Source organism: Neofelis nebulosa, chromosome 14 (assembly GCF_028018385.1).
Source record: "Neofelis nebulosa isolate mNeoNeb1 chromosome 14, mNeoNeb1.pri, whole genome shotgun sequence".
NCBI classification, from domain to species: domain Eukaryota; kingdom Metazoa; phylum Chordata; class Mammalia; order Carnivora; family Felidae; genus Neofelis; species Neofelis nebulosa.
The window spans coordinates 76,564,058-76,576,949 of NC_080795.1; the positions used below are offsets into that span (position 1 = coordinate 76,564,058).

Here is a 12,892-nt window from a genome sequence, read left to right on the forward strand (position 1 = left end):
ATTAAAAAAAAAGTATTTAACTTGAAGGTTAAAAATACTGTAGTTATTTGAGTTTTCATTGAAGACTAATAAAATTAAAAGTGAGCAAGGAAAAAATACCATTTTGATTTTTTAAAAGCTCGTATTTTAAGAATATTACTTCACTTTCCATAGAGAAATTGAGGAACAATTGTCTTTTAAAAACAGCAACAGCACAGCAGTGGCATAGATTGTGGACCAGAGCTGATATACCAAAGCAGCAGCTGATTAAGTTTGTAATCCGCAATCTTGCCAAAGATCGCCTAGTCAGTAGGGCTGACTTTGCCTTTTGGGAACAAGAAATATTCACAACTTAATTATAGTAACGCTTTTAAAAAAGCAGTTGTGTGAAATTCCTAATAATATCCTTTCATTCATGAAATACCCTTTCATTCAAGATATATTTATTATCTATTATGTGTTAAGCATTGTTCTGGTTTTTTTATATGGACCCATTTAATCCTCCTAACGGCCTTATGAGGGTGGGTTGTGTTGTCATTTGCCATTCTCATTTTGTAGATGAGGAATCCAAGGTACAGAGAGATTAGGTAATGCAGTTACTAGCCGGGTTACTCAGCTGGTAAATGGAAAAACCATGTCTTAAAAGGACGACAGTGTAGCCTCAGAATCTATGCCATTAATGAATTCACTTCTACGCTGCCTGCTAAATAAAGAACCCCGTAGAATCTAGACTAAATATTTTGTCAACATTTCTAAAGCTAGTTGTTTTAGAAGAGTTAGATGTTGGGGCACTTGGGTGGCTCCGTTGGTTAAGCATCTAACTTTTGCTCAGGTCATGATCTCACAGTTTGTGGGTTTGAGCCCCTCATCGGGCTCTGTGCTGACATCTTGGAGCCTGGAGCCCGCTTCTGATTCAGTGTCTCCGTCTCTCTGTCCCTCCCCTGGTCACGCTCTGTCTCTCTCTGTCTCTCAAAAATAAATAAATGTTAAAAAAAATAGAAGAGTTAGATGAATTTTGTCATAAAGCTTTGTGAGCCACTGACTGCTTGAGAACTCATCTAGGCCAGTGCACTCCCTGGTTGACTGACCAGGTGGAAGGACCCAGATACTCCATAATGACCAGCCCAGTGCACATTACCTCTTTCCCACCCACATCCTCACGCTAGCACTGTTTGTGCTTCATGTCAGTTGCCTACTGAAAGTGTCAGGACAACAACTTAGGAATTCTGGGAACTAGCTTCATTTATAATTTGTGAAATCTAGCCATCATTGAAATGATTGGTTTTTACTTTACAGTTTTTAACCCCATTTTATGGGGTTTGTGAAAAACATTACAGTGTGATGCATATAGTAGGAACTTAAATATCTGGCGTTAATTAGTAATGTGCAGTGTACTGTCGTGTTTCCTGACGTTCGAGATTAATAAATTACTTTCAGATATGACTTACAAATTTGGTTTGTTTGTTTTCTCCTAGTTCAACTTTGTGGGGAAACTTTTGGGTCCCCGTGGCAATTCTCTGAAGCGCTTACAAGAAGAAACCTTGACGAAAATGTCCATCCTTGGAAAAGGTTCCATGCGAGACAAGGCAAAGGTAACATTCGTTGTAGACAATGGCTGCTTTTGGAGACAGGTTGTATAATCCACCTTTAGAGTATCCATTGTATTAATACAAATTATATAAGAGCTAGCTAGGATCTTAAATGAAGTTATATCGAAACGTTGTAGAAGGCGGCGAGTCTGGGATATGGCCAAAAATGGAGTCACTCAGACCAGTTTCAGAACATGCAGTGTCTTACACGTACGTCTGTAACTATCACATTCATTTGTAAAATGAAGTAGCAGTACCTGTAGTTTTGATTGTAGATACAACACCTGGTAGACGGATCAGTGAGACTGAAATGCCCATGAAGAGAAATCAGAGTTATCTGTGGTCTCGGGGCCACCGATGGCATTTTAGATGAGTCCCTTTGGGCCTTTTTTGTAAGCTTGTATTTCACATGGTTGAGTTCATAAAGTATACACCTTTATTTGCCCTTTTTGCCCTTCATTTGATACCCTTTATGTTTTACCGAGTTCAAGTGGATTTTACACGCTTTAATAATGGCTTAGCGTTCCAACACACAGTTATTCTCCTTGGATGTATTCACACTAACCTCCTCCTTTTTTTTTTTTTTAATTTTTTTTTTTTTTAAGTTTATTTATTTTTGAGACAGAGAGAGACAGAGCATGAACGGGGGAGGGGCAGAGAGAGAGGGAGACACAGAATCGGAAACAGGCTCCAGGCTCCGAGCCATCAGCCCAGAGCCCGACGCGGGGCTCGAATTCACGGACTGCGAGATCGTGACCTGGCTGAAGTCGGACGCTCAACCGACTGCGCCACCCAGGCGCCCCATCCTCCTCCTTTTTTAAGAAGTTAAAGTTAATGGAGTTGTTTTTATCGATCACTTTCTCAAATATACCACCTTTGAAAGAAGCATTCACGTTTCGTGCCGTGCTATCCCTGACAGTGTTCTCTGTTACCATTTTGTTGTTCTGTCGTGGTGAAAAGATTGACATTACCGAAAACCAAGTCTGCATTTAGTGGTCACTTACCATAAAAGGTCAGACGATGATTGTGTCCGACAAGAAAGTTATTTACACAAAATCCAGCCTCCCCACACAAAAGTCCATCGAAACAAAGGCTTTTATAAGAAAAAATAGCTGCCATCTGCTTGTGAGTCAGGCACTCTGTGAAACATGTTACAGGCGTTACTCCGTGTTCTCCCTGCAAAAATGATGGAAGGTACATAATATTTTTCTTGTTTTATGTGTAGAAAACCTGAGATTTAGGGAACCTGAGTGTATTATGTGAGTTAATCAAGGAAGCTTATTAAATTATTTGATTAAAACATGGCTGTGTATCAGACACACATGGGATGCTGTTAAATATAAAGATTCCCATACAGCCTCTTTGGAGGGTAGAACCTCAAAATGAATTTTCAGGGGGCGGGGTTTGAAATGATTCTGGTGTGGGCCAGGTTAGGTTAACTACTCACTAAGCATTGCTGTCTCAGATGATGTTCCTTTGATTCCCTGACTCATCTGTTCTGGGTGGAGGAAGGGGAACCATATTTGGTCACTTGGTTAGAAATTCTGTGTATCTTGTACGAAAATACCCAATCCTTGCTGATACGTTAATGAGGTCTTCAGTAAGGCCATCCGGTCATGAGGTACGTGATATGCCCAGGGAAATTCATCTACATTGTACTGCTTATTTTGTTTGCTGTTAAGGGAGGGGTTTTTTGGTCAGAAGTAACATTTTATGGCTTACGGTGGCCGTGATCAGGGCGTCCACGGACAGTTTTACAGGTAGGAGGGAAGCAGGGAAGGCAAGTCTTTGGTTAGATCATATGTCCAAGTAATAGCAAGTGCCTGGCTATCCGTTTAATGAAAAGGGTCCTAAATACTATCAGCTTGCTATCTGGGCTTGGTGGTCTGTCCGGATTATGGTGTCATTTTAAGGTCTCTCTCTGCCGTTGGCACAGCGGACACTCGGCAGTGCAGTAGCCAGGAATCTTTTCCAGAGGAGTCTGTGTTGTGAAGTAATATCTAATCTCTCCCTCTCTCTCTCACCACAGACCCCTTATTGGAGTCCCTTGAGTAGCACTGGGGTGGGCGGGGAATGAGGTGCTTTGACATCTACAGTTAGTCCCTTTGGCTCCCTGGTCACTGAGTGTCTGCTCTGCATTGCATGGGGCACTCGGTTCTCTTACCTGTTGAGGCTTCTTTCCTAGGCCACTTACCAGCCCTTCACTAATCCTCTCCTTTCTCTGTCCTTGACCACATTGGTCTGAGAATCAATATAGAGATTCTGTAAGTGGCTGGTCATTTCCATTCCCTCAGGACACCCCGGAACTGGGGAAGTGGAGTACATTGTAGGTTCACAGCCCATTAAGCCTGCTGCCAAGCGGCGGGCTCAGAAGTCCTTTATCTCTTGACCCCACGGACCCCACTCTCCACCCTCATCAGCGGCCTTCAGTTGAGCAGCGTTGGCTCAGAGTCAGGTTCGTTAACCCTCGGGCCGCCGGGTACCTCTTCTCGGTGTGCAGTCACTCTAGTAAAAGGCCCCCGATCCTCGTTGGCAAGACGGGGAGGGAGCGTCGCGTGCACGCAAGGGGATGTTGCCATTTACCGCGAGCTCTCTTGTTCTCTGCATCCCCGGGCCAGGCAGGGATCATGGGCCAGGAGGTCAGCCTGAGGAACAGTGACAAAGCCTGAGGATTGTCCTCTCCTTTCACGGAACGACCTCGGCTACTCGAAACAGGGTAGGAAGAGCTCCAGCAGACTGGCTTCCGCCAGTGCCGAAGGTTCAGCGGGGCTGTGACCCTCGAAAACCCGGGGTTGTCTGGATCCTCTCTGATGTTGCCAGTCCAATTCTCAGGTCTTCACTGCTCTCCAGACATTTTCTTAAATCCCACATGAGAGATGGCCGGGCCGTGTGCGTCGTCCTTCCGCGGCACACGGGCCTCAACTGTGCTTCCGTCTGGGGCCTCCGCCGGCCTTCGGCCGTGAGCGGTGACACCCTCCAGGCTGCCGCTGGCTCTTTGAACCTTGAACTCCTAATGTCAAGTCTGGAGTCTGTCACTCTCTTTTTAAAATTCTTCAGTACAGTGAACAATAGCCTGTTGCGCCCCACCCCACCGCCTTGCTCGTCCTGCCGTGCACACACACGGCCATCGGTTACACCTTCAAGGCGTTTCACTGACGTGACCACGAGCGATGATTTCTACACAGATGGGGACTTACTGGAGTCCCGCCTGCCGTCCTGCAGTCGGTCCTCACGGCCTGAACTCTGGAGCGCTGGCTTCTGTTGAGCCTCTCAGCCTGCAGAAATTCTCAGTTAATAAATAATGTGGATTGCTGCAGAGATTTCCATTACTTAATGTTAAAATCTTGTAGCTTTTCAAAGTGTTCACTGTCTGAATTCTAACAAGACCGTAATTCATTTTATTCTTGTGTTTTCTACATGGATGAAATTATGGGAGTCGTTACCGCCTTGTATCAGCTGGGTTTGTAGCATAACAATCACTATAACGTGTGGTCTGTGGAGCCTTCAGTTTGTGCCAGACATGCCGGCTGTTTTGCCCTTCCCATCCGCATTATAGAATGATAGAATAATCGATGCTATGTTCATTTTTTGAGTCTTTCTGATGTACTACGCCTCATTGTAAGGACTTTCTGTGTCCTTAAACGTGAGACTCCTTTTTTTATTACCACTCCATCATATTGCTAGTAACTCCTCATTACTATTCTAATAACCCCTTTCTTACCACAACAACCCTACGAGCCGTTGATACTATACTCTTATTCCCCGCTTAAAATCACCGCTTCGTGATGATAAAGTAACCTGCCCAAAGTTACAGGGTAAATGTTGGATTTGGGATTCGAATGCAGGAGTCCAAACGAAGTCTGTGTTCTTCCCCGCACACCATGTTGCCAGTCCTTATGAACCCAGGGAAGAATCTGGTAAAGCTTCTCGCTCTGTGGAGATGTGCGACGGCGGGTTAGGTTAAGAAAGCTCTGCTGTTCCAGTTTACTTCCGCTGTAGCGATGACAGTGCTTCACCGTGAGTCACAGTGACAGCCTGTCATTATCATCATTAATTGCAGCCCATCGTAGAATGGGTAAGAAATGTTTAATTCTCTAGTTTATGCTTCCAAAAGTGAACTTTGAACATATAATTCGATTTTTAAACCTTCAGCTGTGAAAGGCAGAGTATCAGATGAAGCGATGGCCAATGTTCTGATTAGAACAGATGGCCTACCGTTGGGCTGTGGCTGGCACGGCTAGGATTGTGGTGTATCTGACTCAAAACCCCGTGCCCTTTTCATATTACATATGTAGATCTCTCTTTTCTTTGTAAGAGAGCAAATTAGTTAAGTAACAGAAGTTGAAGCCTTAAGTGCTGAGGTCAAGGGTGTTTGTGCCTCTTTGACCTCTTAGCTCGTGGTGGAATTAAAAGGTGTTGTTGCCAGGAGTTCTAGGGTTCCCTTTCATGTGGGGCTGGTGTTTTGGAGGTGCTAGCAAGATTTCCCTCGTTTGGGAAATCACTCTAGATGTAGGTACGTACTCATCTCACTCTGTCTCATTTGAATGTTGGAAACAAAGACTTTTAAAAGTCCCAGATTCTGTCCTTTGCCACTCTAATGAATGCTAGTTAAGAGATCATGGGCGAAAATCACTTGTCCCATTCTGATCTGGGTTTTTTTTCCTCCTAATTTCCCCCCCGAGTTTCATTATGTAAACAAATAAAAACAAAGTTGTTTTTTTTTTTTTAACGCGTATCATAAAATCATGTAATAAGATCTTTCATTTATTTTGTTCGTTTTTATCTTCACATACAGTGCCTGGCGTGTAGAAATGCTTTTTTGAATGAATATGTGAATGAACAAATGAACATAGAAATGAAATGATGTTTACCTCTTCATTGAAAAGACTCGCTGAATGTCTGCCGTGTGCCAGGCACTTTTCTAGACCAGGGGGTGAACACCAGAGAAGACGGTCACGAGCGAACATAGAAATGAGATAATGTTTACCTCGTCATTGAAGATACTCGCTGAGTGTCTACTGTGTACTGAGTACTTTTCTAGACCAGGGACGAGCACCAGAGAAGACAGTCACGGTGTTTGCTCCACTGTGACCACCTTCCGTGAGGGAAATTAGAAAAGAGTCAAGTAAAGAATAGGTTATGTCAGACACTTTGATGGTGGAAGTGCTTTGTGGCCGCACTACGGGCACTGGGCGTAACCAGCGTAGAGGGAGGGGAGGAGATCAGCCAGTCCGGCCAGGGGTCTGAGGGCGCCTGGAGGGCGTCGAGCTGGGGGGACACAGGTGTCCTTCCCGGCAGAGGCAGGAGCTGAGACTTCTCCAGCAGCAGCAGGAAGCCCGGGTGTTTTCGTAATTCCCTGCGGGAATGGCAGGGTCAGATTTGTATCTCAAACCTCCATCCTTGGGGTAGTGCCGCTTGCTGTTGAGTGACTCTTCTGTGACAGCCTCATGCCAGATAAGCTCTGCATAGTGTTTCTTCTCCTTTTCTTATACAGACACACTTTTAAGCATGGTTTTTCTTTCTTCAGGAAGAAGAGTTGAGGAAGAGTGGGGAAGCAAAATACTTTCACCTCAACGACGACCTCCACGTTCTCATCGAAGTGTTCGCTCCACCAGCGGAAGCATATGCCCGGATGGGACACGCACTGGAGGAAATCAAAAAGTTCCTCATTCCTGTTAGTACGGTTCACCCTGATAGTTAATTTGTCCTTTGAAGTCCTTTCTTTATTTTCATCCCTGGTAACTCTTCTAGTAATTGTTATTTGCACAGCACTTCATTTGTCGAAAGGGTCCCTGTGAATCGGTTGGCAGTTTTCTTTCTTTATATCGAGGCGAGGGATTTTTAAAGAGATTAGGTTGCACTGGGAAGGCTGCACGGCCAAGAAGGGTGAAGAGCACCCTTGCCAGTTCACGTTTGGGCGCTCCCACGTCCTAAGCTTCTTCGTGATATTAAAATCACCTACGGATCCACTGTTCTCCCACACGGGTGCGTTAGTGCCTTCCATGGCACCAAGCACTGTGTGTGGTTTCGGGCCAGAGGCATGAATAAAAGCAGTCCCTACCCTCCAGGAACACGTAGCGTAGAAGAGAGAAACGTAAGCCGAGGATTTCAGTACCGCAAGGTACACGTAACGACAGACCAAAGTGTCAGAAGCCCAGAGAAGAAGGACACCGTGGAGGTAGTTGGCTGGCTTCTGCCAGGTGTTTTGTGCTTTGTTGATGGAACAATTGCTTGTCTATTTTTAACCCTTTCCAGGCACTTTGACATTGCTAAGAATGTGATTATTTAAAGAGAGTGTATCCCTACTTCCATTATGAAAGTTAATTTAGGTCTTCTGTATAACTTGCATGTTCTAGATTAAAAAACTAAAACATTGAACATTTTGCCTCTTTAGACAATTTATTTAGAGAAGCTGTCACATCTGCCAAACAGCTGCCTGGGGTAAGACTGTCTTCAGCAATCCCAGGTTGGTCTAGTAGATTGACTTTACATACTGTAGCATATGTATCATGACTATATTATCTGTGAAGAAAACTGTTGAATTTACAAGGAAAGGATATTGTCAATCACGATTGCCTTGGAAAAGCCAAGACATGGGATTGTATTAAGTCATTTTACTTGGGAGCTGAAAATGTTTAAGCTTCCCTTTGTTCCCTCAAGCCAATATGATGATACATTTATTCATTTAATTTAAAAACAAAGATTTTGAGTGCTTTCTATGTGGTAGATACATGGAAACTAATAAAAGACATTCTTTTCTCTGCCCCTGTGGAGTCTGTCTAATGGGAGAGTTTGATAAGAATCAGACACCCATATAAACATTGGCACTCTGACAAGACTGACTAAGGAGAGGTAAATTTAATGTCTTAGTGATCAGTCTTAGGGGGTGTTGACCTAGCCACGTGGGCTGCCACAGGGCCTCCCACCCTGTCCCCTTTGCACTCCTCCACCAAGACATGGTTTCTCTGTCCTTGAATCTAGGCTGGCCAGGAGAACTCTTTGCCTAACCCCCAGTTACAAAGATTTTCTGCTGTTTTCTCCCTAATCTTTTATAGTAGCTGTAAAAGTAGCTACTAGCTTTTATAGTATTAGTATTAGCATAGTATAGTATTAGTATATAGTATGTGTCATTTAAGTCTATTATCGTTATTTCTTTTTTAGAGAAAAGGAGTGAATACACATGCAAGTGGGGGAGGGGCAGAGAGGGGGAGAAGGGGGGGGAGAGAGAGAGAGAGAGAGAGAGAGAGAGAGAGAGAGAGAAAGAGAGAAAGAGAGAAAAAGAGAATCCCAAGCAGGGCTCCATGCTGTCAGTGCAGAGCATGATGTGGGGCTCGAGCCCGTAAACCATGAGATCATGAACTGAGCGAAAACCTAGTGTCAGATGCTTAACCCGCTGAACCACACAGGTGCCCCAAGTCTGCGATCGATTTTAAGTTTTGTGTGGTGGGAAGGTAGAATGTAGGTTTATCGTTTTTTATATAGATGGCCAGTTGTCCCAGCACCATACGATGAAAAGACAATTCTTTTCCTGTTGAACAGCAACACCATTGTTGAAAATCGATTGAACGTAAATGTGTGGATTTGTTTCTGGATTCTCAGTTCTGTTCCATTGATGTATATGCCTGTCCTAATGCCGGTGTCATGCCCTTAATTACTTTAGCCTTCTAGTACTTTGATTTGAAATCCAGGTTGTTGATGCTTTTACAAAGAAAAAGTTCTACTTCAAAATTGTTTTAGTTATTTTGGCTTCTGTGCATTTCAACATCTATTTCAGAATCAGCTTATCAATTTCCACACAGAAGCCTCCCGGGGTTTTGATAGAAGATTGAATCTGTAGCTCAATTTGGGGATTATTTCCATCTTAACAATATTTAGTTTTCCAGTCCACAAATATGAAGTGTCTCTACTTAACAGATTATTTTTTTCATTTCTTTCAGCAGTGTTTCATAGTTTTCAAGGTACTAGTCATATATATACTTCTTTTATTAAATTTACTCCTAAATATTGTACACTTTTTGATGCTATTGTGAATGCAGTTTTTAAAATTTCATTTTCAGTGATCCTAGGTTATAGAAATGCAGTTGACTTATATACACTGATCTTGGGTCTTGTAACTTTGCCGAACCATTAGTTCCAGTGTGTTGTTTCATTTTTATGGAATCATTAGGATTTTCTATATGCAGAGTCCTGTTATCTGTAATAAATTTTACCTCTTCTTTTCGGATTTTAATGAAATTAAAATTCATTTTTTTATTTTATTTTTCCCTTGTTACACTGACTAGAACTTTGGGTGCTTTGTTGAGTAGGAGTCGTGAAGATAGACCTCTTTCTTGGTGCTTTGAGTTTTCACCATTAAGTCTGACGTTAGCTGTAAATTTCATCGCTGCCCTGTATCTTGTTGAAGACGTTCTCTTCGGTCCCTAGGTGTTGAGAGGCTTTATCCTGAATGAGTATTTGTTGTTGTTGTTGTTGTTGTTAATACTAGTGTATTGCATTAGTTGATATCCAGATGTTATGCCAACCTTGCATTACTAGGTGAGATCCCACTGAAATTACATGTTGCTAGAATTGATTTACAGTAGCTTGTTAAGGATCTTGTCATCTATAATCATGGCGGATATTGGCTTGTAGTACCGTATTCTTATAATCTTTGTATTAACCCACACATTTACCATTTCGGCTCCCTTTTTCTTTCTGTGGGTAGAGTTACCATATGGTGCTACCTCTTTTCAGCCCAGAGGACTGCCTTTAGCCTTTCTTGTAACTGAGACCTGCTAACCAAAAAACTGGTTTTGTTTTTCTCAGAATGTCCTTATTTCGCCCACCCTCTGAAAGATAGTGTGTATAATTCCTGGTTGACAGTTTTTTCTTTCCAGTCACAGAAGGCCAGTCTGCTGTTTTCTGGCCCTCATCATTTTTGGTGAGAAGGGCATTCATGATTTTGTTGCTAATGTACGTGATCTGTTGTTTTTCTCTTGCTGCTGCCAAGGCTTTGTCTTTCATTTCCATTAATTTGACAATGGTTGTGTATGCTTATCTTCCTTGCTTGTTAAGCTTTGTGAAGCCATAGGTACATGTTTTTCTTCAAATGTGGGACATTTTCAGCCATTGTTTCTTGAGATTTTTTTTCTCTTTTTTCTTTCTCCTCTGCTCCCCTCAGGCCCTGGGCTCCCATTGGTTGTATGTTGGTCCGCTTGATGGTGCCCTGCATTTCTCTGAGTCTCCTTTCCCTTCATCCTTTCTTCTCTGTGTTCCTAACTGGATCATTTTAATTGGCTTATCTTCAAGTTGGCTGACCCATTCTTTTGTCATCTCAACTCTATTGTTGCGCTCCTTTGGTTAATTTTTCATTATCGTTGTTGTTGTACTTTCTTTTTCTTTTTTTCTAAATCTTTTTTTTTTTTTTTTTTTTTTTTTGTCCAACATCTGGGCCCTCTCCAAGATAGTTTCTTACTATTACTTGACTGCCTGTCCGTCCGTCCTTCCTTCCTTCCTTCCTTCCTTCCTTCCTGTCATGTTTTCATGTTTCTTTGCATGTCTCCCAGCTTTTTTGTTGAAAACTCCACATTTCAGGTAGCATATTATAGCACATTTACATTCCGACTCATTTTATCATTCAAGCTTTGTTGTCGCAAGTTGTTGTCTGTTTGTTTCTTTAGTAATTTAGTTGGACTAAATCTGCAGAGTCTGTCTACTTCATGGCTTACAGCTTTGTTAATTTTTTTACTTCTCACTTTTACTTTTAAGCCTGGCCTGCTGGGCGTGTCCTGTATGGCCACATCTCTGAGACTTCAGCCAGTGATTACTTAGAGGCTGTGCTCACACACCTGTGTTAGTAAGGCTTCTGCCACCTGCTGATAAAATTGTGGGGGTGCACCCACAGGTTGGTCCATCGTCATATCTTCCCTGGTCTGTGCTTCACTTGTGACCAAGGTGTTAATCCCTCTCCCTCCTTTGCCAGGTGTACAGACTCACTGTCAGGGAAGGATGTGTGGAGAGTGTTAAGCTCTCTCCATTCTCTGCTGTACATGTGCTTAACCTTCCATTCAGCAGAGAAGTGCGGGGAGCGTACCCAGGCTCTCCAAGGCTGCTACGTTTCTGGCTAGTCTGCCAGGCTGTCACTTGCCCCACCCAGAACCTGAGTATTAGGCTTGCTGATTCGATGGCCTTCTATTTATTTGCTACCAAAATGGCTACTGATACTGACAGTGCTCCTGGGCATGGGAGTTTTTCGTACCTTCTTCCAAAATAAGGGAGCTTCCCCTGCAGCAAACTGTTGGTCTTCATGTCTTTCCCCACAGTGGTACCGACACGTCATCTGGGCTGGGGAGGGGGGCGGGTAGCATCCCCACACAAAATGCCACAGACTCCCACTCTTCGTGCCTGACACGAATACATTTCTTGTATTTTTAATTTATTATATAACTTCAGTCAGTTCCCATGGCTCTGAAATGGTTGCTTTTACATGTGTGGTCAGCTTTTGTTGTTGCTTTTTGTGGAACGGCTTTGCCAAGCTCTTTGTTTGGCTGTACTAAAAGTCCCTCCTCTCTCATTACATTTATTTATTTTTTTAATCTTATATTATTTTGGACCTCTGACCATATGAGCATGTGCAACGTCTCCATTCTTTTTAACGTCTGCATAATATTTCGTCATATGCATGTTCTAAAATTTATTTAATCAGTCCTCAAATAATGAACATTTATGCTATTTCTTATAGAGTATAATACAAACACTGATCCTAGGATTACTCTTTGGCATAATCATTGGCATATTTGGGGCAAATATATCTGAAGAGAACATTCCTGACCGGGAATCCACTAAATTGCAGTAAATTATTTTTAATAATTACATTTAAAACCTTTGTTCTCATTCTCTAGGCTAACACATTTAAATATGTTCTAAACTTACTGGACAGAAAAATCCCATTTACACCTATGTAATTAGAATTCTAATCACTTTTCCACTCTTCACAATTGATGCCCACGTTTGAATTAATGCTGCAGTAGTGTCACTTTCCTGATAGGGAATTAAAATGATAATTTACTAATGACTAGTTTAAAATGTAGAGTTACTTAGTCTGTAAGCTGGCACGTGTGACTTGGTTTCCCTCCTGATTTAAAATCATCATTTTTGGGGGGCGCCAGGGTGGCTGAGTCGGTTGAGCGTCCGACTTCGGCTCAGGTCATCATCTTGCGTTTATTGAGTTCGAGCCTCGCGTCGGGCTCTGTGCTGATAGCTCGGAGCCTGAAGCCTGCTTCGGAATCTGTGTCTCCCTCTCTCTCTGCCCCTCCCCTGCTCACACTCTGTTTCTCTCTCAAAAA

At 42.8% G+C, this 12,892-nt stretch overlaps 1 protein-coding gene across 4 annotated transcripts in view; it reads left to right on the forward strand.

Annotated features, from left to right (window-relative positions):
• KHDRBS3 (KH RNA binding domain containing, signal transduction associated 3) overlaps positions 1 to 12,892 on the forward strand; it is a 188,142-nt gene that overhangs the window by 84,929 nt on the left and 90,321 nt on the right. For all 4 annotated transcript variants that reach the window (XR_009253552.1, XM_058699162.1, XM_058699163.1 and 1 more), the window contains exons 3-4: positions 1,455 to 1,571; positions 7,096 to 7,242. Coding sequence is in view for 3 of the 4 variants with exons in the window: in XM_058699162.1 (XP_058555145.1) it covers positions 1,455 to 1,571; positions 7,096 to 7,242 (264 nt within the window). In the remaining variant the exon portion in view is untranslated. The remainder of the gene's footprint in view (positions 1 to 1,454; positions 1,572 to 7,095; positions 7,243 to 12,892) is intronic.